This window comes from Esox lucius, chromosome 15 (assembly GCF_011004845.1).
Source record: "Esox lucius isolate fEsoLuc1 chromosome 15, fEsoLuc1.pri, whole genome shotgun sequence".
NCBI classification, from domain to species: Eukaryota; Metazoa; Chordata; class Actinopteri; order Esociformes; family Esocidae; genus Esox; species Esox lucius.
The window spans coordinates 3,955,788-3,982,161 of record NC_047583.1 but is presented as its reverse complement, the minus strand read 5'-3'; the positions used below and the strand labels follow the sequence as shown (position 1 = coordinate 3,982,161).

Genomic DNA, 26,374 nt, shown 5'->3' with positions numbered 1-26,374 from the left:
GGTGCACTGCTTTTCCTACCTGGAATGTTCTGGCACACCCAAAATGTCCGACCATCCACCCATTATGAAATCACAGGCAGAACGCCTGCTCTGTTCCCTCTATCTCAGAGACCGCGACAGTGCTGGCCACGCTCTGTGCACTGTTGATGACCAGGCTTCAGTCCGCTGCGCCACAAAGCTATCAGAAAGACGAATCCCAGCATGCTACTTGCCTGTGGTCGAAGAGATGTTGACGTCAATGCTGATTTCCGGGATCCCGCCGTTCCTGAGAGCCGCCACGCAGGTGTACGTGCCGAAGTCCGTGAACTTGAGGTCGATGATGTCCAGGTTGGTGGTGCCCGGCTGGACGTCAGGGTCGGTGTGGGTTATGACCATGCGCTCGGAGCTGCGTAGTGGCCTTCCGTTCTTCAGCCAACTGAACAGGAGTTCCTCCGGGGGCGTGGCCTCCACCTGGCAGGATATTTTGACCTCGCGGCCGATTTGGATGTTGTCATCGTTGTGGTACGGGTCGGGCGTGATCCAGAAGCGTCCCTTTTTAAGACCTGCAGAGAGAAAGAGTGACGGCAACATCAGGGCTAATGCTAATCAAGTACACTGAATAAAATTGTAAACGCAACACCTTTGTTTTTGCCCCCATTTATCATGAGCTGAGCTCAAAGATCTAAGACTTTCTCTATGTACACAAAAGGCCTATTTCTCTCAAATTATGTTCACAAATCTGTCTAAATCTGTGATAGTGAGCACTTCTCCTTTGCCGAGATAATCCATCCACCTCACAGGTGTAGCATATCAAGACGCTGATTAGACAGCATGATTTTTGCACAGGTGTGCCTTAGGCTGGCCACAATAGAAGGCTAAACTTCTGCTTGGCTCACCTGAAGGACAGACCCAGCATCACTTTCTCAAGCTTGGTTCCTAAAAGAAGATAACTAACAGATGCACACAATTTTCTCCCCTAAAAAATGTATATTGTAGCATGAGGCTGAGAGGCAATGTTCATAATAACCCTGTGTTCTTGTTCAGATTCCATGGTCATAACAAATCCAGGACAATTCTTTGGGTTTGCTAACAAAAAAAAATTGCTGCTAGTAGTTACAGTCCCAGTGAGAGGTACCATTCCAGTCAGGCCCCTTGAACAACTTGAGGTTGTTTATTAAGTGCATTTTCTCCAACAACACCGAAGTGTTTTAAAATATTTTAAAATGCATTTACCATAACGTTTCCATAAACAACAGTATCCCATTTACATTACAGTTTAAATCCATCTTTGCTGGACACCAAAATCAAGTCATTAAAAGGAACCATTGTAAAGTAAATGACTTAAAACATGAACCAAAAGAGATTTAAGGTAATTAAGTATCAAACAGTACATGTATTCATAAATGTTGGTTTAAGCTTGGGGCCGGTTACAGAGACAAACATTAATCCTAGTCGTGGAATAAAAAATCTCGCCCGATGGAAATCTCTGTGAGTTTGATTTCCATTGAGCTTGATTTTCTTAGTCTGTGACGACAGTAGGCTTGGTTTGTGTCCGGAAAACCAGCCCTTGCTGTGTACAGTAAATACATATCGTCAGTATTCTCAGTACATTTCTCTTCAGTCTCTCAGTATCAGTGAGACTTTCATACTGACCGGCACCTAAAAATAGCCCAGGCAAGTGCGTGAGTGAAACATGGTATTGTCCCTATTAATCAAGATGAAAAAGAAAATGCCCCCAGGTCACTGAGAACCAGAGCGCCACAGGATCAAGCTAGTGAATGATTGACGCGAGGGTCACTCGCAGACGCCGTAAGGCGACAGTGGTAGTGATTGACTTCGGACGGGTCAGAACGCGAATCAGCCAACCGCATTCAACCGCATTTCGTTCGCACGTAATGACATCCACCTCATGTGATTATGTTACGTAAGCTGTTCCACAAACCCGGAGGTGAAGAAGTGAAGTCTGTTCAACACTACGTGCCAACTGTAGGTCAGCCCTGTGTAGCTTGCTGTCAGTATTCTACTACAAACAGAGAATTACGCAACAAACGCCACAATAGATGGACTTTCTGCTACACGAAGAACTATTTCATATTGTGCACCTCGGCTTGTGTTTCTGTTGTATTTCATTTTCCAAATGAAACTAATCCTTCTAAGTAACGCCAATCTTTCATGGGCATTTTACCGTTATCTAACCAGGTAAGACACCTGAGTACCCATTCTAATATTTGAGGAAGACCTAGCCAAAGCTATTCAAATTCAAGACAGCACACAGAGCCTGTGTTAAACTATTTTGACACGTATCAGTATGGAATATATACGCAATGCCTACTTAAAAGTGTACAGCCCCAATACAAGATTAATAATGATGCCAGCTAGCTACAATATGTTGTGAGAGTTATTCTACTCACACAATATCGATTTCTTTGTCGTTACCAGTCAAAGCTATTGTAACTGATTTCATTGGACAAATATATGTTCAGTTAGTGATGTATAGGTTAATGAGGAGATACTTTTGATTTGACTAAAATGTGACTAAAACAAAAGCATTTTGTTGACTAAAATGACTCTGACAAGAACTAGACTAAATCATTATTCAAATGATATAAATGTGACTAAACCCTAAAAATATTTAGTCAGAATGACTAAGACCGGACAAAATAAATTAAAAAAAAGGCTGCCAAAATGAACACTGCACAGAACAAGATAAATAATCATGAGAAATGTACAGATAGGATTATGAAGGGTATTTAGCAGGTACAGTCGTCCATTATTGACTTACGGAACTTCTGTGACTCATCCCAATCTATGGCAGCATCAAACTCAAATGAGTAAAGGAAGAACAAGCTTTAGGAGTGACCACAGTGAAATATCCTCCGGAGCACAAGTTACTATTGGAGTAACAGTTGTTAAGTAGTGAGCTAGGTAGAGGGGACATTCAATGCACCAAAAGTGACTCATAAATGAGTTGGTATCAGTGAGTGTGGCGTCGACTGCGAAGAGAGGGCCAATTACCCAGGGTGCAAAGGTCATAGTGATGAGTGCTGCAGGGGGCAGAGGTCACAAAGAGGATGTCAGAGTGGTAAATGATGCCTAACTTCCTGAGGAGCTTATTAGTGGCACACCTGAAAAACCCTGAGGGACACCAAAACCAAGGACTGGACCTCAGGCCCTCAGAACTGACCCATCGTACACAGTCAGAGGAATCATTTTGAAACCGGGCTGGACATTCATATGAGAACCCTCGTTGGTGGAGTCTATTCATAAGGATGGGCATGGCTGACTGATTGAAAGGCTTTTCGCCAAACATTCAAGACAGCGGCACAGCATCGCTCTTTGTGTAAAGCAGATATTATGTCGTTCGGGACCTTTACACACCACTCATCAACGATGTAACGACCACGGACAGACATGCACGACCTGTCCTGCGAATCCTCCCCTTTTAAAATCGTGCCTGCCAGTCCCTGTGTCACACTCATTATCTTCCCCCGTTGAATGAGTAACACTGTCATTCCCTCTCCCCTTTCCTCATACCTGATGGGAACAGAGGAGATTGCAGGTGTTTCTGTTTCTGGAAAGAAAAGCGGAACTAGTGATTATCACAGCCATGTAATACCTGTGTGTATACTACACACATATACATACATACATACATACATACATACATACATACATACATACATACATACATACATATACACACACATACATATATATGCACACACACAAAAAATATATACGCACACCTACATACACACACACACACCTACATACACACACACCTACATACACACACACCTACATACATACACACCTACATACACCCACACATACACACACACATACATACACACACACATACATACACACACACATACATACACACACACACACACACACACACACACACATATATATATATATATATATATATATATATATATACACACACCTACATACACACACACACACACATTAATATATATATATTTATTATATTTAGGAATGTTGGCCCATATTGATAGGATAGCATCTTGTTGATGGAGATTTGTGGGATGCACATCCAGGGCCTGAAGCTCCCGTTCCACCACATCCCAAAAATGCTCTATTGAGTTGAGATCTGGTGACTGTGGGGGCCATTTCAGTACAGTGAACTCATTGTCATGTTCAAGAAACCAATTTGAAATGATTCGAGCTTTGTGACATGGTGCATTATCCTGCTGGAAGTAGCCATCAGAGGATGGGTACATGGTGGTCATAAAGGGATGGACATGGTCAGAAACAATGCTCAGGTAGGCCGTGGCATTTAAACCATGCCCAATCGGCACTAAGGGGCCTAAAGTGTGCCAAGAAAACATCCCCCACACCATTACACCACCAATTGTAGCCTCTTTTTCCTATTTGTAGTGGAGATGAGTGGTTGTTGTAGCCCATCCGCCTCAAGTTTGTGCGTGTTGTGGCTTCACAAATGCTTTGCTGCATACCTCGGTTGTAACAAGTGGTTATTTCAGTCAAAGTTGCTCTTCTATCAGCTTGAATCAGTCGGCCCATTCTCCTCTGACCTCTAGCATCAACAAGGCATTTTCGCCCACAGGACTGCCGCATACTGGATGTTTTTCCCTTTTCACACCATTCTTTGTAAACCCCAGAAATGGTTGTGCGTGAAAAACCCAGTAACTGAGTAGATTGTGAAATACTCAGACCGGCCCGTCTGGCACCAACAACCATGCCATGCTCAGAATTGCTTAAATCACCTTTCTTTCCCATTCTGACATTCAGTTTGGAGTTCAGGAGATTGTCTTGACCAGGACCACACCCCTAAATGCATTGAAGCAACTGCCATGTGATTGGTTGATTAGATAATTGCATTCATGAGAAATTGAACAGGTGTTCCTAATAATCCTTTAGGTGAGTGTATATACATACATATACATATATATATATATATATATATATATATATATATATATATATATATATATATATATATATATATATATATACAAACACACAGTGTCCTCCAGAATTACTGCCACCTTGTCATTGTTTATCAGCTTGATCTTACACAGTAAAGATAGCATTTGAATTTACCCTTTAACTGAGAGAAACTCGTTCAAGAAAAAGTTATTTTATTTAAAGGCATGTGAACCGCACCCAATTAGAATTTAGATTGTTTTTTAAAGTTCATCTGAGTCTTTTGAGGGGACATCCATGACATCCTGTTTCCTTGGGGTATACACTTAGGGTGACACACAGGCTAAACTTAATTAGCATCCATCAACATGGGAAAGAACAGAGAACACACAGATGAAATGACACAAAACATGGTTGATTCTCACCAATCAGACAATATCTGTAATACTACTCTATTATTAGAACAATAATTAAGAAATTTAAAGCAACTGGAGCTGTGATTAATCTGCCAGGTAAAGGATCCATGTGTATTTTGCCACCACAAACAGAGAAAATGATTAAGATTCCACCTCCATGCGAATGAGTCATTTCAAAGGGTTGCCATTTAGCTTTTGGTCAAGATACAGCAGGGGTGAGTTTGGCATAAGAAGAGCCAGACTTATGCTGAGAAGATCATAAAGCCCAATGTGATGCATGGCAGTGGATCTGTAATGTTATGGGGCTGTTTTACTTCCAAAGGCCCAGAGAAGCTTGTTAGGACACATGACAACTCCATCAAGTACCAGGACATTTTAGATCAAATTCTGACCCTGCCAGGAGGCTAAAACTGAGTTATTGTTGGACCTTCCAGCAGGACAATGATCCAATGCGTACCTTCAAATCCACACAAAAATTGTCCAGTGACCATATAATGACTCTTTCAGTCTCCTGATCTAAAACATGTTTAAAACATGTGGGTAAGCTGAGAAGGAGAGCCCATAAGCGAGGACCAAGGACCCTGAAGGAAACAGCGTTTCAGCGTGGAGGAAATCCCTTGCTATGTGTCCTCCCACTTTATCAAGCATGGAGATGACTCAGAGCTGTTAACATGTTAAAGGGAGGGAGCGCAAAGTACTAATTGCGGGGCGCCAATGACTGTGTCCCGCATGTTTTCAAATGATTTGATAAAAATGTTTTTTTTTTTCTTTGAACAATTTTCCATCAATTAAAGAATTGATTTATATGACTGAGTGAAAGATCAAGCTGATGATGATAGGTCTGACGCTCTCTCTCCTCACCTCTTCCTTCGCTCGTGTCTCTCCTCTCATATCTCACGCTCAGTTACTCTCACTTCTACTTCTCCTCCTATCACCTCTGTCCTCCTCCCCTTCTCTCCTCCTCCTATCACCTCTATCATCCTCCCCTTCTCTCCTCCTCCTATCACCTCTGTCCTCCTCCCCTTCTCTCCTCCTCCTATCACCTCTATCGTCCTCCCCTTCTCTCCTCCTCCTATCACCTCTGTCCTCCTCCCCTTCTCTCCTCCTCCTATCCCCTCTGTCCTCCTCCCCTTCTCTCCTCCTCCTATCACCTCTGTCCTCCTCCCCTTCTCTCCCCACCTCCCTTGCCACATTCCCCACCCCCTCTAATATCCTTCCTTTCACTCTCCATCTTACCTCCTCTCCTCTGCTCTACTCCTTTCACCTCTGTTCTCCTCATCTCATCAATCCGCCTCTTTGCTCCCCCTCTCCTCTCCAATCCGCCTCTCCTCTCCCCCTCTCCTCTCCTCTTCAGTCCCCCTCTCCTCTCCAATCCGCCTCTCCTCTCCCCCTCTCCTCTTCAGTCCCCCTCTCCTCTTTAATCGGAGTCTCTTCTCCCCTGGAGCACATCCACAGTTGACCCCTTCTCTCCAACAGTGTTCCCAGTCTTCACTCTGTGATCGTGGGTCAGCCATTGTCCAAGTGCACCCGGCAGTAGCTCCACTCTCACCCGTAGCCCTAATTTGCCAGTTATTAATGGAACTAGGGTGCATTGTGAGACAATAAATTATTTACTAAGACATTTCATGAAGATCTGATTAACAACGTTGACTTATACATTCAGGGCTGCGAGTCTAACTGGTTTCTGTTGCTTAGACAAGGGGGGGGGGGACATTAGGCGGAGGGCTGTACAGACACAGCAGAGTCTGGGGTGAATCATGGTGTGGACGAGGGTCAGCTTGGCTCACCTCTCCTGGGCAAATCTGGAAGTTAATCAATGGTGTAATTGAGCCATAATGGCTGGAGTCTCCTTTCATGTGTCGAATAAAACTCTGAAGTGTGCTTACTGGGAACATGATACCCTGGTGTGGACGGAGCTATTTTGAAATGAGCTGTTGTAGACCTGCGTATGACGCAGTGTGAAACCAGGTTAGACAGTATTCTTCGCAAAGACAGTCTAAGAAAGTGACTTGTGAGCAAGAGGTGAGTTACAGCCAGTCCTGGGTTTAATTTCATCTCAATTTGTTAATCTCCACAGAGCTGTTCATACAGCTTACTCTAGGAGGTAACTAAGTTTTAGAAAGGGAAACATCTGACTCAGCTTTTTGTTTGATGCTAAGCAGTTAGGGACATGCCTATTTCCCTGGGAGGTCCGTACATTCGGTTTACCGGTAGCAATCTTATGACATTCGTAAATATCATGTAAATTATGTAAATAGAGAGTAACCAAGCAACACTACTTTCTACTATAAAGAAACATACAATAAGCCCAAGTCTGACTTCTGTTCTGCAATAACAAAAACATGGTTTGGTTGTCTAAGCCGAACCTGTACTTCAATACAAAAAATTTAATCAAAGACAATTAAGAAACCTTATTAATGATGGAATTAGCAAGAGGTCAATAAGATAGACAACTGATACATATTTACAGATAGATGAGGTGCTTAGGTCCCCATATGAGGTGATGCTTATCAATACAACTGGATTAAAGTTTCTCACCATATGAGGCAATGCTTCTCAATACAACTGGATTAAAGTTTCTCACCATATGAGGCAATGCTGATCAATACAACTGGATTAAAGTTTCTCACCATATGAGGCAATGCTTCTCAATTCAACCAGATTAAAGTTTCTCACCATATGAGGTGATGCTTCTCAATACAACCGGATTAAAGTTTCTCACCATATGAGGCGATGCTGATCAATACAACTGGATTAAAGTTTCTCACCATATGAGGTGATGCTTATCAATACAACCGGATTAAAGTTTCTCACCATATGAGGCGATGCTGATCAATACAACTGGATTAAAGTTTCTCACCATATGAGGTGATGCTTATCAATACAACTGGATTAAAGTTTCTCACCATATGAGACGATGCTTCTCAATACAACCGGATTAAAGTTTCTCACCATATGAGGCAATGCTGATCAATACAACTGGATTAAGGGGCAAAGTCTCTCACCATTTGAGGTGACATAAATGGTGGATAAGGTGCTTAGCAGGTACAGTGATCAAATAGCAGCTTATAGACTTATAGGGTGATGAAAGTGTCAGGTTTGAGACGGTTTCCGAATTCATTCCAGTCATTGGCAGCAGAGCGCTGAAAAGAATGACGGCCAAAAGAGGTGTTGATTTTGGGGATGAACAGCATGAGATATCTACCAGAGTAGTGTGTTCAGTTAGTTAGGCTGATACAGAGGAGTGAACTGGGGTAAAGAGGGGATTTAGAGGGGACTAGTGTAGTCCGCGTAGTGACGTGCCTGAAGATAGTGTAGTCAATTAAGAAACCTTATTAATGATGGAATTAGCAAGAGGTCAATAAGATAGACAACTGATACATATTTACAGATAGATGAGGTGCTTAGGTCCCCATATGAGGCGATGCTGATCAATACAACTGGATTAAAGTTTCTCACCATATGAGGTGATGCTTATCAATACAACTGGATTAAAGTTTCTCACCATATGAGACGATGCTTCTCAATACAACCGGATTAAAGTTTCTCACCATATGAGGCAATGCTGATCAATACAACTGGATTAAAGTTTCTCACCATATGAGACGATGCTTATCAATACAACCGGATTAAAGTTTCTCACCATATGAGACGATGCTTCTCAATACAACCGGATTAAAGTTTCTCACCATATGAGACGATGCTTATCAATACAACTGGATTAAGGGGCAAAGTCTCTCACCATTTGAGGTGACATAAATGGTGGATAAGGTGCTTAGCAGGTACAGTGATCAAATAGCAGCTTATAGACTTATAGGGTGATGAAAGTGTCAGGTTTGAGACGGTTTCCGAATTCATTCCAGTCATTGGCAGCAGAGCGCTGAAAAGAATGACGGCCAAAAGAGGTGTTGATTTTGGGGATGAACAGCATGAGATATCTACCAGAGTAGTGTGTTCAGTTAGTTAGGCTGATACAGAGGAGTGAACTGGGGTAAAGAGGGGATTTAGAGGGGACTAGTGTAGTCCGCGTAGTGACGTGCCTGAAGATAGTGTAGTCAATTAAGAAACCTTATTAATGATGGAATTAGCAAGAGGTCAATAAGATAGACAACTGATACATATTTACAGATAGATGAGGTGCTTAGGTCCCCATATGAGGCGATGCTGATCAATACAACTGGATTAAAGTTTCTCACCATATGAGGTGATGCTTATCAATACAACTGGATTAAAGTTTCTCACCATATGAGACGATGCTTCTCAATACAACCGGATTAAAGTTTCTCACCATATGAGGCAATGCTGATCAATACAACTGGATTAAAGTTTCTCACCATATGAGACGATGCTTATCAATACAACCGGATTAAAGTTTCTCACCATATGAGACGATGCTTCTCAATACAACCGGATTAAAGTTTCTCACCATATGAGACGATGCTTATCAATACAACTGGATTAAGGGGCAAAGTCTCTCACCATTTGAGGTGACATAAATGGTGGATAAGGTGCTTAGCAGGTACAGTGATCAAATAGCAGCTTATAGACTTATAGGGTGATGAAAGTGTCAGGTTTGAGACGGTTTCCGAATTCATTCCAGTCATTGGCAGCAGAGCGCTGAAAAGAATGACGGCCAAAAGAGGTGTTGATTTTGGGGATGAACAGCATGAGATATCTACCAGAGTAGTGTGTTCAGTTAGTTAGGCTGATACAGAGGAGTGAACTGGGGTAAAGAGGGGATTTAGAGGGGACTAGTGTAGTCCGCGTAGTGGCGTGCCTGAAGATAGTGTAGTCAGTGTAGAGTCCCCAGCAACACGTGTGGACACTGACATAAACAAAGAACGAGTTTGGCCAAGAGAATGTAGGGTAATTCTTCCCATGTTGACATTTTAAAGCTTTTGCTATGACTGACATATTAGGGGAATAGCTAAACCTTTTTTGAGATTTGTCGAAGTACCTGATTTCAGTGTTGCACAGTCTATCACACTGCACTCCCAAACAGCAGCACTAGAGTTGGGTCATTGGGCCATGTGCCCTTGTTCCTCACCGCAGCGCTGCTATGTGCTAGATATAAATCACACAATAACCAACATCTACAAGATCTATTTTTTAATTGACTGTGAGATATGGCACATGCATTTTGAGTAGTATATTTGGGTCGTGAGGAATAGCAAGACGCCAAGGGAATATTTTCCCTGGCAGTGAACAATTACGCTCTTACTGAGAAGTATGGATCGCTCTGAAAACCAAAACAATTTAATGAACATGAGCTCTACCAATGTTTTCCTGCACACAGTTTAGATACAATTTAGCTATGTCGGTTTATTCTACCAAACAATGTGAAATGTAATGAATATAATGTACTGAAGTCTTCCCACCCAGCGCACAACCACAATCTCAATATACCTTATAAAGCTTTGTTTTTTAAATAATTCGAAATATTTGATTCGTTATTTTATTAGAGGTCCAACACAAATGGCATGAAGCACGAAAGCTAACGAGCAAACCACGAACAGACAAACAGCTTTGGCTATTGCAGAACAGCATCTGGGAAAACACTCCTTGGTCCTTGTCACAGAGGCTTAATTGCGACAGCAAACTACACCAGGTTCCACTCCTATCAGCTAAAACTGTGTGTTATGATGAATCCCAGATCCTCCCGGTTCCTCTCACTTCACGCCGATGTCCGAGACAGGATCAAGCCGTGGACTTAATGGGCTGTGTGCACTTTTTGCGGACTCACACAAAATGCGCACACGCGCCAAATTGTGCCAAGTAGATCTGCCGAATGAATGAAACATTGGTGTTTCTTAATCAACAATATCATATTTTTTTGAGGGCTTCAATGCATGATAGGAATTACAGATGAATAGATCAGTGGCTATTTTTTTTATTTTTTTTAAATATAAAAATATAGAAATATTTTGAGATCCGGGGCTATTCATAAAAGATCCGGTGCTATTCATAAAAGATCCGGGGCTATTCATAAAAGATCTGGGGCTATTCATAAAAGATCTGGGGCTATTCATAAAAGATCCGGGGCTATTGATAAAAGATCTGGGGCTATTGATAAAAGATCCGGGGCTATTGATAAAAGATCCGGGGATATAGCCTTGGACGTCCAGGCCTAACAGACGCCACAGGTTTGCATCAATCTGTGCAATGCCATCGCACTGACCAACATTCCTGAGGAATGACACTGGCCTATTAGAAAGATACACCTAAAGACCTGGCCACCGAATGTAGATTCCTCTCAACACGACCTGATTTGTTAAGAAACTCCCCAAACCGTAACACCGTTTTCCACTAGGTCGCGGGAAAAACGTGAGAAATCCAGTACATAAACAGCACTGACTTTTCTTGCTAACACGAGCCCCCCTCCACCCAGTCCCCCAAATAACATTACACAACCACAGACAGCACTTTGCAAGATCCTCCGCCTGATCTTCCACAAGGACTGTATCTTCGACAGCAGCCCACCGAGACATCGCACCCAACAGACAGCTAGGGAAGGCCATTGATCGACCCCTTTATCTGCTAAGGCAAACACCAGCTCTGCCGCCCGCCCAGAGCCCCCCCCCCACTTTAAGATAAGGAATCTACACTGTATAAACCCCACTGTGTGCTCCTTCCTCCAAAAGAAAGCATCAACTAAATATATCTCAACTGCCTATTCTGTTGGCCTCGCAGAGAAGCCGACAGAGTGGAGATGATGTGTAAATAAATGAAAGGGGTGAGTTCCAAGGCATTGTGCACGGTCAGCAGGCTCAACCCTGGCCGGGCTCCGCCCGCCCCCTCGCCAGCTAAATAAGTTATAAACCACAGAGTCAGGTAATTTTCCTCACGACCCAATCGTCTTGCCAGCTTTCAATGGCACCGAGGTACCGAATGGCCGCTCTTGACAATGAAGATGAGTCTCACCGAACGGATGTAATAAGCTTAAGTGGAACTGTGTTGTGTGTTTCTTATGTTATTGATGATGTTGTCAGTGTAACGTCTCGCCATTGCTGAGGTAACACACACACACACACACTCTAAGAAACGGTTTGTTTCTTTTCCAGAGCGGATGCATCTTTCAGAGTCACTGGTTTCTTTTCTTATTTTCAAAGTGTCAGTCCTTTTATCTATTTTCAGAATATCACTCCGTTTCCTTTTCTCAGTCCATTTCAACAATGTCAAGGTAACCAAACTATATGATATACTTTAGCGACTAGAAATAAAACCTGTTTACCCCCGGACAGCCCCTGTAGCTTTCCCACCATCCTAATCATGTTTGAACTTTTTCCATTCCCAAGTGTACCACAAAATGACCACTGAGATTCAACGTGAGTGAAGTGGCAGGAAGACGCCGAGACGACTCAAAGTGCCAAACCGCGGTGCGATATTGCCCGCTCGGCCCCAGCCCATTCCCCCTCCTGGCCTCACCAAATGAGATCCTGCCATCTGTGCTGAGGGGCAGAGTTTGAAAATGTCTGTCCAGGACGCCAGGGGCTGAACATCTCATCTGGGCGAATCCGTGCGACACAAGCATCACTCCGGGCGGTTGCCCGGCACGGACCGCATCGGGGGTCTTGTCAGACGAGTGGTTACGCGTGTCATCCTGGAAGGCTGCGCGGCAGAACACCGATGGGGGATCGGGGAGACAGGCAGCTGTCTTCTCATCAACGATTTTCTGCGAGCGTCTACAGAACGACGAGGCGGGGGCGACTATATAATCTTCCCGGTTAGTGAATAGCGACAACACATTCATGTTGTTGACGTGCCCCGGGGCGCCGCGGTTTTGTCGCGCAACGGTGTCATGTATTGAATGTGTAGCTAAGCACTAACAGGCCAACTGCATAATACTCCATCCAGCGCGTTCTATGCATTTACAACACAGCGTTCAACATTCTTTGAGGTTTCATTTGTGGCTTTCAAGTCGTGACCTTTACACAAAGCACAAAGACAACAATCTAGATGAGGACACAATTCTTAGTGTTAGAATGGAATAGATGGAAGGAACAAACCAAAAATGCTGATAGAGTCAAGTCACCAGGCCCAGTGATTCCTCTGGGACTGCCAACAGATGATCTTTATTTTAACCAGTTTTCAGCTGTAGCAAATGTGAATTATCATGTGGAGTGTGATTAGTGGAAACCTTTTCTAGGTGTTGATACTTTCAGTCCATTTTAAAACAGAAACCCTGAACCCTATAGCTGAGCTGCTAGCCTGATCTGTCATCGGTCCCTCGCCAGTAGACTCATCTCCTTGGCAAAACCTCCCCAAACACACCCCTGCTGACACACACACACATGCACCGTAACACACACACACGCACACGCACACTAACACACACACACACTAACACACAAAACACACAAAAACACACACTAACACACACACAAACTAACACACAAAATGCACACAAATACACACACACACAAAAACCTCCTTCCAATGCAAATGTGGAGCTTTCTGTTTTGGGACTCTGTGCTGTCAGGGCCCGTAGACATAAATGGATCTCCTCTCTAAACCTTCGGCTTATGGCCGTCCCGAAGTGCCAGCAGAGTTCTGCGCCCACAGACGATCCACTTTGAAGAGGGGGTGACTGTGAAATAAGATGCAACAGCTGCTGCAGCGCCGGCCCAAAAACCCGGCCAGTTATAATTTCATCTGAGCCTCATGGGTGGAACGGAACTGGCTTTTATTTTTTTGGTCAGTAGCCGAAACTCTGGTACAGTAGCTCGCTGCATAGAAATCGGCGTCAGAAGGAGAATAACTAAGGCGCAGGAATGCAGATTAACGTTTGACGGCGCTAACGGCCGTACGCATATACATTAGCGCAGAGCGTTTACGTACAAAAGCAACACCATGCGGCTTCGCCGTATGCCCCTCATGCCCCGTTCGAACGAGACTATCAGCCTCTCCTGCATCTCCGCTGAGCGGGCGCTCGTCGTGGGTCAGCGGAACGGGGCGGGTGGGTCATAAAGCCAGTTTTCGTTGCTGTGTTGAAATATTTGCTCAGGTCTTCCTGGTCCTTTCAGGAGCTAAAGTGGCATCACAAATATCCGACCACGGTCGCAGAACACGCCATTACCTGGGAATCGATAAAACAGCATGCCGGCAGAGACTTCCTCCCCCTCACGCCGGCGCGGTGCAGAACACAACTGGGAGGAACCAACAGCAAGCCTTCATTTGTTCCTTTGGTCTTCCTCAGTTGTCCACAGAGGATATTTACATCATAAGCCAGGTCCTAATAGTCATCAGGATCCGAACACACATCAGAAAATAACGGTTTCCAAGCGCTGCACAGACAGGTTGAATTTACCACACACTTCTGACATTACCGCGTAGAACGGACATTGCCTCGTAGAACGGACATTACCTCGTAGAACGGACATTACCTCGTAGAACGGACATTACCTCGGTTCTTTCACAAAGGCCTGAATCCTAACTGGCTTGTTAACCCCACTGTTTCATGAACATTTGGGCCCATAAGGTTCTCCTCAGGCTAACCAACCGTTTGGGAACGTTTTGGCAACATATCATTCCTAAAACAGGTGCGTATTGGAGACACTCAGGGGCTTTACCTCGGACCACGATGGCGGTGGACTTCTTGGCCGGGTTGCCCACGTTGTTGCTGGCCACACAGCTGTAGAGGCCAGCTTCCTCCATGGAGACGGCGGGCAGCGTGAGGGTCCCACCGTTCAGGACGCTGTTCCTGGGCAGGTCGTCCGCGTTGCGCACCCAGGTGAGCGTGGGCGCGGGTTCGCCGCCCGAGGTCACGCACACCATGGTCACGGTCTGCCCGGGGTTCACCACCATCGGGTCCTCCACCAACAGCTTGATGCTGGGAGACGCTGGAACCACAGGATAACACAGAACACCTGACACAGGGCCGGGAGTCCGCGCCGACGTCCCGGAAATAAAATCCCCTGACAGCTACCCGGTTATTTTCTGAGATTCCAGAGAAATGTAACATGATCGAGTGGCACAAGGAGGGTTGTAGCTCTGCCCACCTCTGTTGGCAGCTTTTGACAAGCCTAAATGTCCCCCTCTCTCCCTCAATGAAGGGATTCCACTGTGAATTTGTTTCCTTGAAGACAAAAGCATATCCTATCTTGCTCCTGGTTGATATTTAACTAAGTGTAGCTATCTGGTGGATAATATTCTTCGTTTGCATGAATCTTAGAGGTGTATTAATACCACACAACTCCCCATTTCCATGTCTTCACTAAATCAGCATAAACAAGCCTTCTGTGAAACACCGTGGGTGTCATCAGTGCGTGTTGCAGAGGAAAGGGTGGTGTTTCAAAGGCACAGGGCAGGAAACATTCAGGGTGGTGTTTTAAAGGGACGGGGCAGGAAACATTCAGGGTGGTGTTTTAAAGGGACAGGGCAGGAAACATTCAGGGTGGTGTTTTAAAGGGACGGGGCAGGAAACATTCAGGGTGGTGTTTTAAAGGGACGGGGCAGGAAACATTCAGGGTGGTGTTTTAAAGGGACGGGGCAGGAAACATTCAGGGTGGTGTTTTAAAGGGACGGGGCAGGAAACATTCAGGGTGGTGTTTTAAAGGGACGGGGCAGGAAACATTCAGGGTGGTGTTTTAAAGGGACGGGGCAGGAAACATTCAGGGTGGTGTTTTAAAGGGACAGGGTAGGAGACATGCAGGGTGGTGTTTTAAAGGGACATGGTAGGAGACATGCAGGGTGGTGTTTTAAAGGGACAGGGCAGAAAACATCCAGGGTGGTGTTTTAGAGGGACAGGGCAGGAAACATCCAGGGTGGTGTTTTAGAGGGACAGGGCAGGAAACATGCAAGGTGGTGTTTTAAAGGGACAGGGCAGAAAACATCCAGGGTGGTGTTTTAAAGGGACGGGGCAGGAAACATTCAGGGTGGTGTTTTAAAGGGACGGGGCAGGAAACATTCAGGGTGGTGTTTTAAAGGGACAGGGTAGGAGACATGCAGGGTGGTGTTTTAAAGGGACATGGTAGGAGACATGCAGGGTGGTGTTTTAAAGGGACAGGGCAGAAAACATCCAGGGTGGTGTTTTAGAGGGACAGGGCAGGAAACATCCAGGGTGGTGTTTTAGAGGGACAGGGCAGGAAACATGCAAGGTGGTGTTTTAAAGGGACAGGGCAGAAAACATCCAGGGTGGTGTTTTAGAGGGACAGGGCAGGAAACATGCAGGGTGGTGTTTTAAAGGGACAGGGCAGGATACATAACAGCCAGTTTTTCTCCACTGTTATCGTGGACCCTCTGTGTGACTGAAGCAGCACAGAGCATACTGTCATCCAGGGACCAGCCAACACACCTCTGAACCGTAACACGTCCCTTTAAGGTCAGGCCACCTTAAAGGGATCTGTTACCGAGTGAGAGGCAATAAGGAGCACTGCTGGGCTGAGGTTACCATGATTTGCTATGACAGCATTAAACGTGACAAATTAAAAAAGACGTCATCTGGGGGCGCAGGGGGCACACGTTACGCATGCAAATCTAAATACGGGCCACATGTCCTTTGAGGACGACATGGAAGGACTGTGGACACTCCTCCCAATCTTCCTCCAGCGGCAAATTGTGTTTCCAGTCTCAAGTACCTGCACTCCTTTAGAAATTAAAGTCACCCATTTTGGTAATAAATTAAGAAACCCCCGATCGCATCAGCTGCAGCTTTACCCTGTATAATGGAGAGGTTATGGACAAAGCCCGGGAGAATTGACAGTGAGCGGACATTCGGGGGCCAGGTGGGGGCCCTTGCACCTCTCCAGGGCGGGGAAGTGGCAGGTCCCTGACAGCCCGAGTGCTAAACAACATCAAGAACGGTTCCTCAGACGCCTCGAGGTGTACCTGTTCTGTTGGAGAGTCTGAAGAGGACGTTCTTGTCAGGAATGCCGCACACATTACGGACTGAGGCGATACAGCTGTAGTTGGCGTAGTCCTGAGGTCGAAGGTTCTTCAGCTTCAGAATCTTGGTCTCACCCTGCAACTCGGAGAGAAACACAGTGTAAAGCGTTGCGTCGGCCGGCCTCGGCTCTGTCTCTCCTAATGTGCCCTACCGAAGGGAAAGACGGCACAAGCGTTGACCTTGTCTCTTTGTGTCACCCCCCGTCAAACAGCTTACTTAGCAGCACTTCAACAATGAGCTCATTTCTCTGCCTGAAACGATGTGTGTTATCTTATCCCCCAGCCTTCTGTACGGTTAGCTTCATTACCTGTCAATTTGGATGAGTCAGGGAAAAGGTACGTTTTGGTGCTATCACAAGAATGTGGTGATTTTTATGAATTCTTGGCTCCAAAGTCAAAAACCTGCATTCATTTAATTTGTACCCATCTTCCACCACAGTGATTTAAAATATATGACTCAGACAGAAACACTGGTTACATTTGAGGAAAAGGTGAGTGTATGGGTTTGTGTTGTACAACTGACTCTGACATTCTGTTGGGTTTTGTACTAGGATTTGTCAAAACGCACTGCATTTTGACAAAACACAGAGAGAAAACACGGAACTACACACACATCATCACAAGACTGTAAATACATGATACCAAGTGCTCTTTCAACGGAAATCACCTGCACCGCCATGTTTCTGTTACTGGCAACATACCTTGAACATGTTTCTGGATGTTTCTGAATTGAAATTAATAATGAGCACTGCCACGCTCGGAATGCCAGACTGGCGTCTTCATGAAAAATGATGCCCTGTGTGTGTATATTTGTGTGTGTATGTGTGTGCATGTTTAAGAAACTCCACTGGGAGTAAAGACACACCGTGAGCCCCTGAAGTGGCGTCTCCCTATGCTCATTACGAGCACGTCTGATTTATGGGCTTTCCAGGATGCCACAAGCCCAAGCTGTTGCCTGCTCTGCCATAGTTTGTCTTTTTCCGAAACCAGCCTTTGCGAAGCTGTCAGATATACGACTCACTGTCAGAGCGTTTTTCTCTCTCCTGTCAGCGGAGCTGACTTGGCACGGATTAGATGAGTTGTTTTAACAAGACAGATGCTACTTTACAACCCATGTCACCAAAATCACCCTTACAAAACAGCTTCCCCCCTTTTGGTGCTCATGGCAAGAAGGTGCCCCTGTCCCACCTACTAATTGGGCAGCTTTTGCATATTCTTTTGTCCAAGTGAGGGACATATATTGTACATTATGTATTTTGAAAGGAGACATTTTGAGAATTACAAGAAATAAAAAATCTAAACAATATATTCTATGTGTCTATCACACTGCTTTGATCTCATCCAACCAAAACAAAACAAAGAAAAGACTAATTTCCCGCGGTATACAATGGTGACTATGCTTGTACAGCTACAAGATGACACAATACCATCTCCTGGGTGGTCATGACCCTTACAATGATGATTTTAAATCACAATTTGTTTCTTTGAATTACCTAACATTATGGGCCAGAACACACCGGGACAAAGCAACATTTCAAACCCTTTTTCTTACAATTCTGGACACATTCAAAACATGGCAGCAACAACTGTCACAATTCTATCTAATTTCGATTTTTAAATGCAGTGAAAAGCACCCGTTCTACAGAATAATGACATGGGTTCTTGCACCAGGTGGTTCGCCAGATCACAGGGCCACAAGTCGAGGTCGTCTGGCCTGTGGTGGGAGCGACACCGACTTTGGGCTTACTTGTGTGAAGAAGGGCTCGTAGATCTCCACGCCCTTGTCCGAGCCTTGGGACAGGAACTCACGTCCACGCCTCCAGCTGTAACGCACGGGCGGGTTTGAATTGGCCATGCAGCGCAGGAACACCGTCCGCTCGTAGTAGAACTGCTCCTTAGCCTCACCAATGCTCTGGTGGACAGTGACGATGGGATCATCCAGATCTACGGAGAGAACATAGAATACAGAGACAAGGACCTTTAACAATCTGAGAAAGCCTACAGGAAGCCCATGTTGGAAATAGGTGCCATTTGGTCTACAGGCCCGATTGTTTGCTCGTTAGGCTCTTGGTTGTCCAAGATGTACAGTAGTCAAGCAGTCTAAATTAAAGGTTTTCTTCGTCGGATTTCTGCCTGCATCAGAAGACTTATTCATTGTGGAAAGTCCTGAAAGTTTGTGGAGGTGCAAGTTTCTGATCGGTCACTCAGGACTTTCACAGTGTAGCAGCGGAGTGTTTACTCGGTGTGTGTTCAAAGCGTAGCAGCAGAGTGCTAACTCGGTGTGTGTTCACTGCGTAGCAGCAGAGTGCTAACTCAGTGTGTGTTCACTGCGTAGCAGCAGAGTGCTAACTCGGTGTGTGTTCACTGCGTAGCAGCAGAGTGCTAACTCGGTGTGTGTTCACTGCGTAGCAGCAGAGTGCTAACTCGGTGTGTGTTCACTGCGTAGCAGCAGAGTGCTAACTCGGTGTGTGTTCACTGCGTAGCAGCAGAGTGCTTACTCGGTGTGTGTTCACTGCGTAGCAGCAGAGTGCTAACTCGGTGTGTGTTCACTGCGTAGCAGCAGAGTGCTAACTCGGTGTGTGTTCACTGCGTAGCAGCAGAGTGCTAACTCGTTGTGTGTTCACTGTGTAGCAGCAGAGTCAGTGAAGGGTCAGGTCTTGACATCTTGATCTTTGGCTCCTGCATTTGGCTGATGTCATTATAACTTACAGTGTGTGTGCATTGTATAGAAACATATAAACCAATCAATTGGTTATTAAAAACTGTTGACTTTCGGTCACCCAATCTTTGGCCAGGAAGCTTACTACAGCAAATGCATAAAATGCAATTAGATATCTCCTAAACCCCAGGGATCTATTTACACATCATGAATGGGCTTTACTGAAGTGTGCTGGTTTAAGTGGTTAACAGCTGTTGTCTTCTTTTGCAAACAAGTCTTCTCCTTTTATCTCATTATAGATCCTATGATACTATAAACAATACTAAGTTGTGCATGGTATGAGAGGAAATCTCTTTTGTTTTAAATGCTAAATGTGCTTCCCTTATGAACATTAAATCAATCAATACATATTTTATATATTTATATATTATCCCAAAAAGTTTGGATGCTGCATAAAATGCAAATAAAAACAGAATGTGCAAATAATTTCTCTCTATATTTAACTGAAAATAATAAAAAGAAAACATAAAATATTGAAACTGAGAAATGTTATAGTTTTTGGAAAAATATATGTCCATTTATTATTTTATATCAGCAACACATTTCAACAAAGTTGAGACAGGGGCATGTTTACCACTGTGTTGCATCACCTCTTCTTTTAACAATACTCTGTAAGCATTTGGGAACTGAGAAGACCAACTGCTGTAGTTTTGAAAGTGAAATGTTTTCCTATTCTTGCTTGATATAGGATTTCAGCTGATTAACAGTTCAGGGTCTCCTTTGTCATATTTTTCGTTTTATAATGCGCCAAATGTTTTCAATGGGTGACCGGTCTGGACTGCAGGCAGGCCAGTTTAGCACCCGGACTCTTTTACTACAGAGCCATGCTGGTGTAATACACACAGAATGTGGTTTGGCATTGTCACGCTAAAAAGCAAGGTGTTACCTGAAAAAGACAATGTGTGGATGGCAGCATACGTTGCACCCAAAACCTGAATATATGGTTCAGTATTAATACTGCCGTCACAGACATGCCATGTGCACTAATGCACCCCCATACCATCACGGATGTTGGCTTTTAAACTGTGCGCTGATAAGAAGCCTTTTAACGCAGCGTCCTTCCTCTTCTGTTAAGTCCATCAGACCACAGAACAGTTTTCCACATCCATCCTAAATGAGCTCGGGCCCAGAGAAGGCGGCGTTTCTGGATCTTGTTTATATGTGGTTTCTTTGTGTGCAGAGATTTCTCCAGATTCTCTGAATCTTTTAATCATATTGTGTACCGTAGATGATGAGATCCCTAAACACTTCCCAATTTGACGTTAAGACATTTTATTCTTACATTGTTGCACTATTTACACGCGCCGTCTTTCACAGAGTGGTGAACCCCTCCCCATCCTCACTTCTGACAGACCCATCCTCTCTGAAATGACATTTTAATACCCAATCATGTTACTGTCCTGTAACCAACTGACCGAATTAGTTGTGTGATATTCCACCAGGTTTAGTTTTTTAGCATTGCACAACTATTCCAGTCTTTTGTTGCCCCATCGCAGATTTGTTTATGCATGTTGCTGACATCAAATTCAAAGTGGGCATATCTTTTTCAAGAAACAATTAAATGTCTCAGTTTCAACATCTGATATGTTGTCATTATGCTATTTACTATTAAATATAAGATTGAAATTATTCACACATCATTGCATTCTGCTTTTATTTACATTCTATGCAGCGTCCCAACTTCTTTGGATATGGGGTTGTATATAGGAGATTATTCTGGAGAACATCATTAATGACAATCCTAACTTCTATCTTCAGAAACAACATTAAAATCACACAAACTGACACTTTCTCAATCTGTCATCCTGAACTCCGTCTATAAGTGTCAGTTAAAACACACAAAAGACATACACATAAAAGCACCCACACAAATACACACACATACACTCCACTTCGGTGCTTTAAAAAGTTTTTTTGACAGTCAGATTAATGCTTAAAGTTCAGTTAAAAGAACCACGTAGACCCCAAAGGTCTCACTCCAATTAAGAGGGAGCTTTTAAAACTGTGATTTTGACAAGAGCTTGATAATTGCTAAAAAGTGCTCCACAGGAGAGCTCCCGGCTTTTATGGACTGCTTTGGGATGCAGACAAGCACCTTGAAAATGCAGTTTCCTACCAGCAATGAGAAGGCCAGAGCAAGACTAATACAAACCATTAATATATCTTTGCATTTTTTAATAATAAATAATGGTTTTAGTGATTTGCCACAGTAGCAGCACATACATCTTTCAAATGTAATGTCAGAAAATAATGTTGAGTGACTCGACATCATGGTTGCGCTCTCCCAAACAAAAATAAATACTACATTTAATATAAATAATAATGTATTTATATATGTATACATATGTATATGTGTGTTATGTGGTTCTGCCTGCATGCCTGTCGTTGTTTTCTCTCCTGCCCTAGTTTATTTTCATTGAAGCCATTGCTGTTCCGTTAACTCTGCGCCTGGCGTCCTGCTTATCCAAAACGTGACATGTAAAGGGTGACATTGCATACAGTGCCTCTCAAAAGTATTCAACCCATTGGACTTTGACATTTTAATATGTTACGACATAAAATCTAAATCTTGCCATTGATCAACAGAAACAACAACAATTGATTGTATAGGTACTCACCAACTCAGACAATTTTTGCTAGAAGCACCTTTGGCAGAGGTTATAGCCTTGAGTCTATATGGATACGTCTCTAATGGCTTTGAATCTGCACATCCCAATGACGTCTCATTACCCAAAACAGTTGAGGAAACCGGCAGCACTGAACATATCTGAGTCTTTACCATTTTTTTGTCTTTATCCAAAACAAACAAGTCTAACGGGGTCCGGATTTGAGTTGTATCAGGCTTAAAGGAATCGTGTAACATACTAAACCACACCTCCAACACAATTTCCCAGTATGCACTGCCCTTTCAAATGAACTCCAGAGTTACCATCCATGAGTGTATATGCTAACAACAGAAACAAGATTATTGAACTTGCGGTCCTCTGTCTTTCATTTTGACAAACTAGCAGCCAGCCGACTGTGAAGCATTCCAACACGGCATCGCTGAATGACAGCAAATTTAAACATGTATAATTAGTCAGATCATCTCATCTAATGTTCTGAAACAGGCGGGATCGATAGAAGTGCGTGTGTGCCTTCTCAACCACAGAGGAGTTGACATAAGACAGTAAGGCAGGATTTCCAGACAGGAGTAATGGCTCTGTGCTCACTGAGTCCCCCTGGTAATTTTATCTGCCATTGTCCATCTCCTGTCCTGTTTATCTTCCATCTTGGAAGTGAACCAACCCCTCTATCTTTCCCTCCGCTCTATCTGAAAGCACATTCCCATAATGCAGATGGGACAGATTTTTCTTGTTTTTGTACTTGCCAGCTCAAGGCTCCCGGGAAACACTTTATTCCAAACAACCTAATTTTTTTGGTTGAGGAATCTGAAGCTCTGTTATTTTGCAAGGAGAAGATTGCAGAATATGTCTTTTAAGGGATTTTAGATACAGCGCATCCATTGAACAAATGTATATCCATCTAGCCAATGAAAGTAAATAGGAGACAAACAGAGCTGAAAATAAGCTAATATTTTGCCAGTTTTTAGAAAGTTTTAACCTTTTGGTGTCAAATCAAGTCTTGATGGGCAACTCACTCGGAAAGACACACGTTTCTACTTAGACAGCGAATGTCTTGAATTTTGATTTAAGAGTCTTTAAGTACATTTTAATTTGATTTACAACTTTCTGTTTTTACTACAATAAGTTAAAGAAAATTGTGCTAGCTAGCAGGCATTTCAAATGTCTAACAATACTTAAAATTGCATTGGTGATTCTGGATGAGTAACAAACTGATTTGAGTGACCTGTGTTTAAAACCTAATGCAACATTTAGAGAACAACCAATTACTCTTAGATTTAAGGAATTAGTATTGGAATCTACAGTTTGTGTGACTTTTGAACCTTTCAGAAAATGCAAGGCACAGCTATTTCCTATAGATATAAGGAATGGGGCTAAACTGTGGTGGCGGCATTCCTTTGAGCTCTGAGACATTTGTCAACATGTTATTTAAACTTATTAAATAGCAATTGAGTTTCTATTGTGAAGGGAATTAAACCAGCTAGTTAAGTCCTAAAGCACATTTTAGCTAGGTCAAGAGGGATTCTAGTGAGGTTGAGTCATTGATGACCTAACCTCACTGTCCTAACCCAAAAGGCGTACAGGAAAATAAAGTTGATTCATAGGAAAGAGACATCTCCAATGCTGCTATAATTGAATACATCCCACTTTACAATCCCCTGAACAAAAGATATCCAAGAACACATAAGTGATGAGCAGAAAGGGGTACAACTTAAAGGTGAACAATAATGAGATAATTGTTAAGAAATCCGGATGACAAAGGAAGGGAAAAAAACTTTATATTGAAAGAGAGTTACAATTTAAAAGGTATTTTAAAAGTACAGTGAGGGAAATAATTATTTGATCCCCTGCTGATTTTGTATGTTTGCCCACTGACAAAGACAGAATCAGTCTATTTTAATGGTAGGTTTATTTGAACAGTGAGAGAACATCATGCAAAACATGACTTAGTATTAGATGGCAATCACAGAGGTCAGACGTTTCTTGTAGTTGGCCACCAGGTTTGCACACATCTCAGGAGGGATTTTGTCCCACTCCTCTTTGCCGATCTTCTCCAAGTCATTAAGGTTTCGAGGCTGACGTTTGGCAACTCAAACCTTCAGCTCCCTCCACAGATTTTCTATGCGATTAAGGTCTGGAGACAGGCTACGGCGCTCCAGGACCTTAATGTGCTTCTTCTTGGGTCACTTCTTTGTTGCCTTGGCCGTGTGTTTTGGGTCATTGACATGCAGGAATACCCATCCATGACCCATTTTCAATGCCCTGGCTCTGAGGGAAGTAGGTACTCACCCAAGATTTGACTGTACATGGCCCCGTCCATCGTCCCTTTGATGTGGTGAAGTTGTCCTGTTCCCTTAGCAGAAAAACTACCCCAAAGCATAATGTTTCCACCTCCATGTTTGACGGTGGGGATGGTGTTCTTGGGGTCATAGACAGCATTCCTCCTTCTCCAAACATGGCAAGTTGAGTTGATGCCAAAGAGCTCGATTTCGATCTCATCTGACCACAACACTTTCACCCAGTTCTCCTCTGAATCATTCAGATGTTCATTGGCAAACTTCAGACGGACCTGTACATGTGCTTTCTTGAGCAGGGGGACCTTGCGGGCATTGCAGGATTTCAGTCCTTCACGACGTAGAGTGTTACCAATTGTTTTCTTGGTGACTATGGTCCCAGCTGCCTTGAGATCATTGACAAGATCCTCCCGTGTAGTTCTGGGCTGATTCCTCACCGTTCTCATGATCATTGCAACTTTTCTGGATTGTTTTGTTGTTATTCTGTCTCTCACTGTTCAAGGAAACCTACCATTAAAATTATAGACTGATAATTTCTTTGTCAGTGGGCAGGGGATCAAATCATTTTTTCCTCACTGTATATACAAACAACCCAGGATGTACTAGCAGCAGCAGACCGGCAAGGTACAAATTAACATTTACTATTTCACTATAACTTTTTACTTTGATCAATATCTGGTACTTCACATTCTTCAGAATTCTCTTTCATACAGCCTAGTGTACACTTCAGTTCCATCTAGTTCTGTTTTGTTCATTAATGACAGACTGAGTCAGTTATCCAAAAGTAATTTCTCTCAACATTAGAGGTATAAGTGACAGCACAAAAGGAAAATCAATTTTTATTTACAGTAGATATAGCTATGCTGATATGATTATTTTTCAGGAGACTCCCTCATGTGACAATTACATTTAATTCTGGAAAGCACAATGGGGCGATCGACCATATTTCTCACTTTCTTTACATCATTCAGCAGGTATTGCTGTACTTCTATTCAATAAATTTAAATGTGATAATTTCAAGATTACCAATGTAATCTCAAAATGGCTGTTCCTTCAGTTCTGTGACCCGGCTGTGTGACACTTGGCGGTTTTCTAAGCCAACTTGAGTAGCCTTTACCTGGAGTAACACAGGTAACGCAGTTTGATCTACCCTGCCTTGTTTGTAATCCGCTTCAAAGGTTTTCAGTCGTATGCCCCATGTTCTGATCAAATGATGATAACCATAAGTTTGGTTGGTTCTCAACAAAAAAAACTATAATATTTTTGTTGATCAGAAATTGAACACTGAGTAAAAGATCAGTTATTAATTTAAGGGGAATGACGGAGAATATCTGCAATGTCAAAGTTCATAAATATCTTGAAGTAATTACCGGACCGTCTCTCTGAGCATGCAACTCTCTCAGTCAGTTTGAGTAGGGGCAAGCTAGCACAAGTGCAGCGTCATCTGGTTATATTATATGATGTTTCATTGAGTAAGATTGTTAATTATCTACGGAGTTCAAGGTATTCAGTCCCTACAAAAGAAAATGCTGTACTCGAATGGTG

At 43.4% G+C, this 26,374-nt stretch overlaps 1 protein-coding gene across 2 annotated transcripts in view; it reads right to left on the bottom strand.

Moving 5' to 3' along the window:
* mdga2a (MAM domain containing glycosylphosphatidylinositol anchor 2a) overlaps positions 1 to 26,374 on the bottom strand; it is a 133,403-nt gene that overhangs the window by 66,335 nt on the left and 40,694 nt on the right. The window contains exons 4-7 of one of the 2 annotated variants that reach the window (XM_029125631.2): positions 18,940 to 19,136; positions 17,136 to 17,274; positions 14,879 to 15,148; positions 213 to 542 (exon numbers count right to left, since the gene is read on the bottom strand). In XM_029125631.2, coding sequence (XP_028981464.1) covers positions 213 to 542; positions 14,879 to 15,148; positions 17,136 to 17,274; positions 18,940 to 19,136 — 936 coding nt within the window. The remainder of the gene's footprint in view (positions 1 to 212; positions 543 to 14,878; positions 15,149 to 17,135; positions 17,275 to 18,939; positions 19,137 to 26,374) is intronic. The other variant, XM_029125633.2, reaches the window with a different exon arrangement.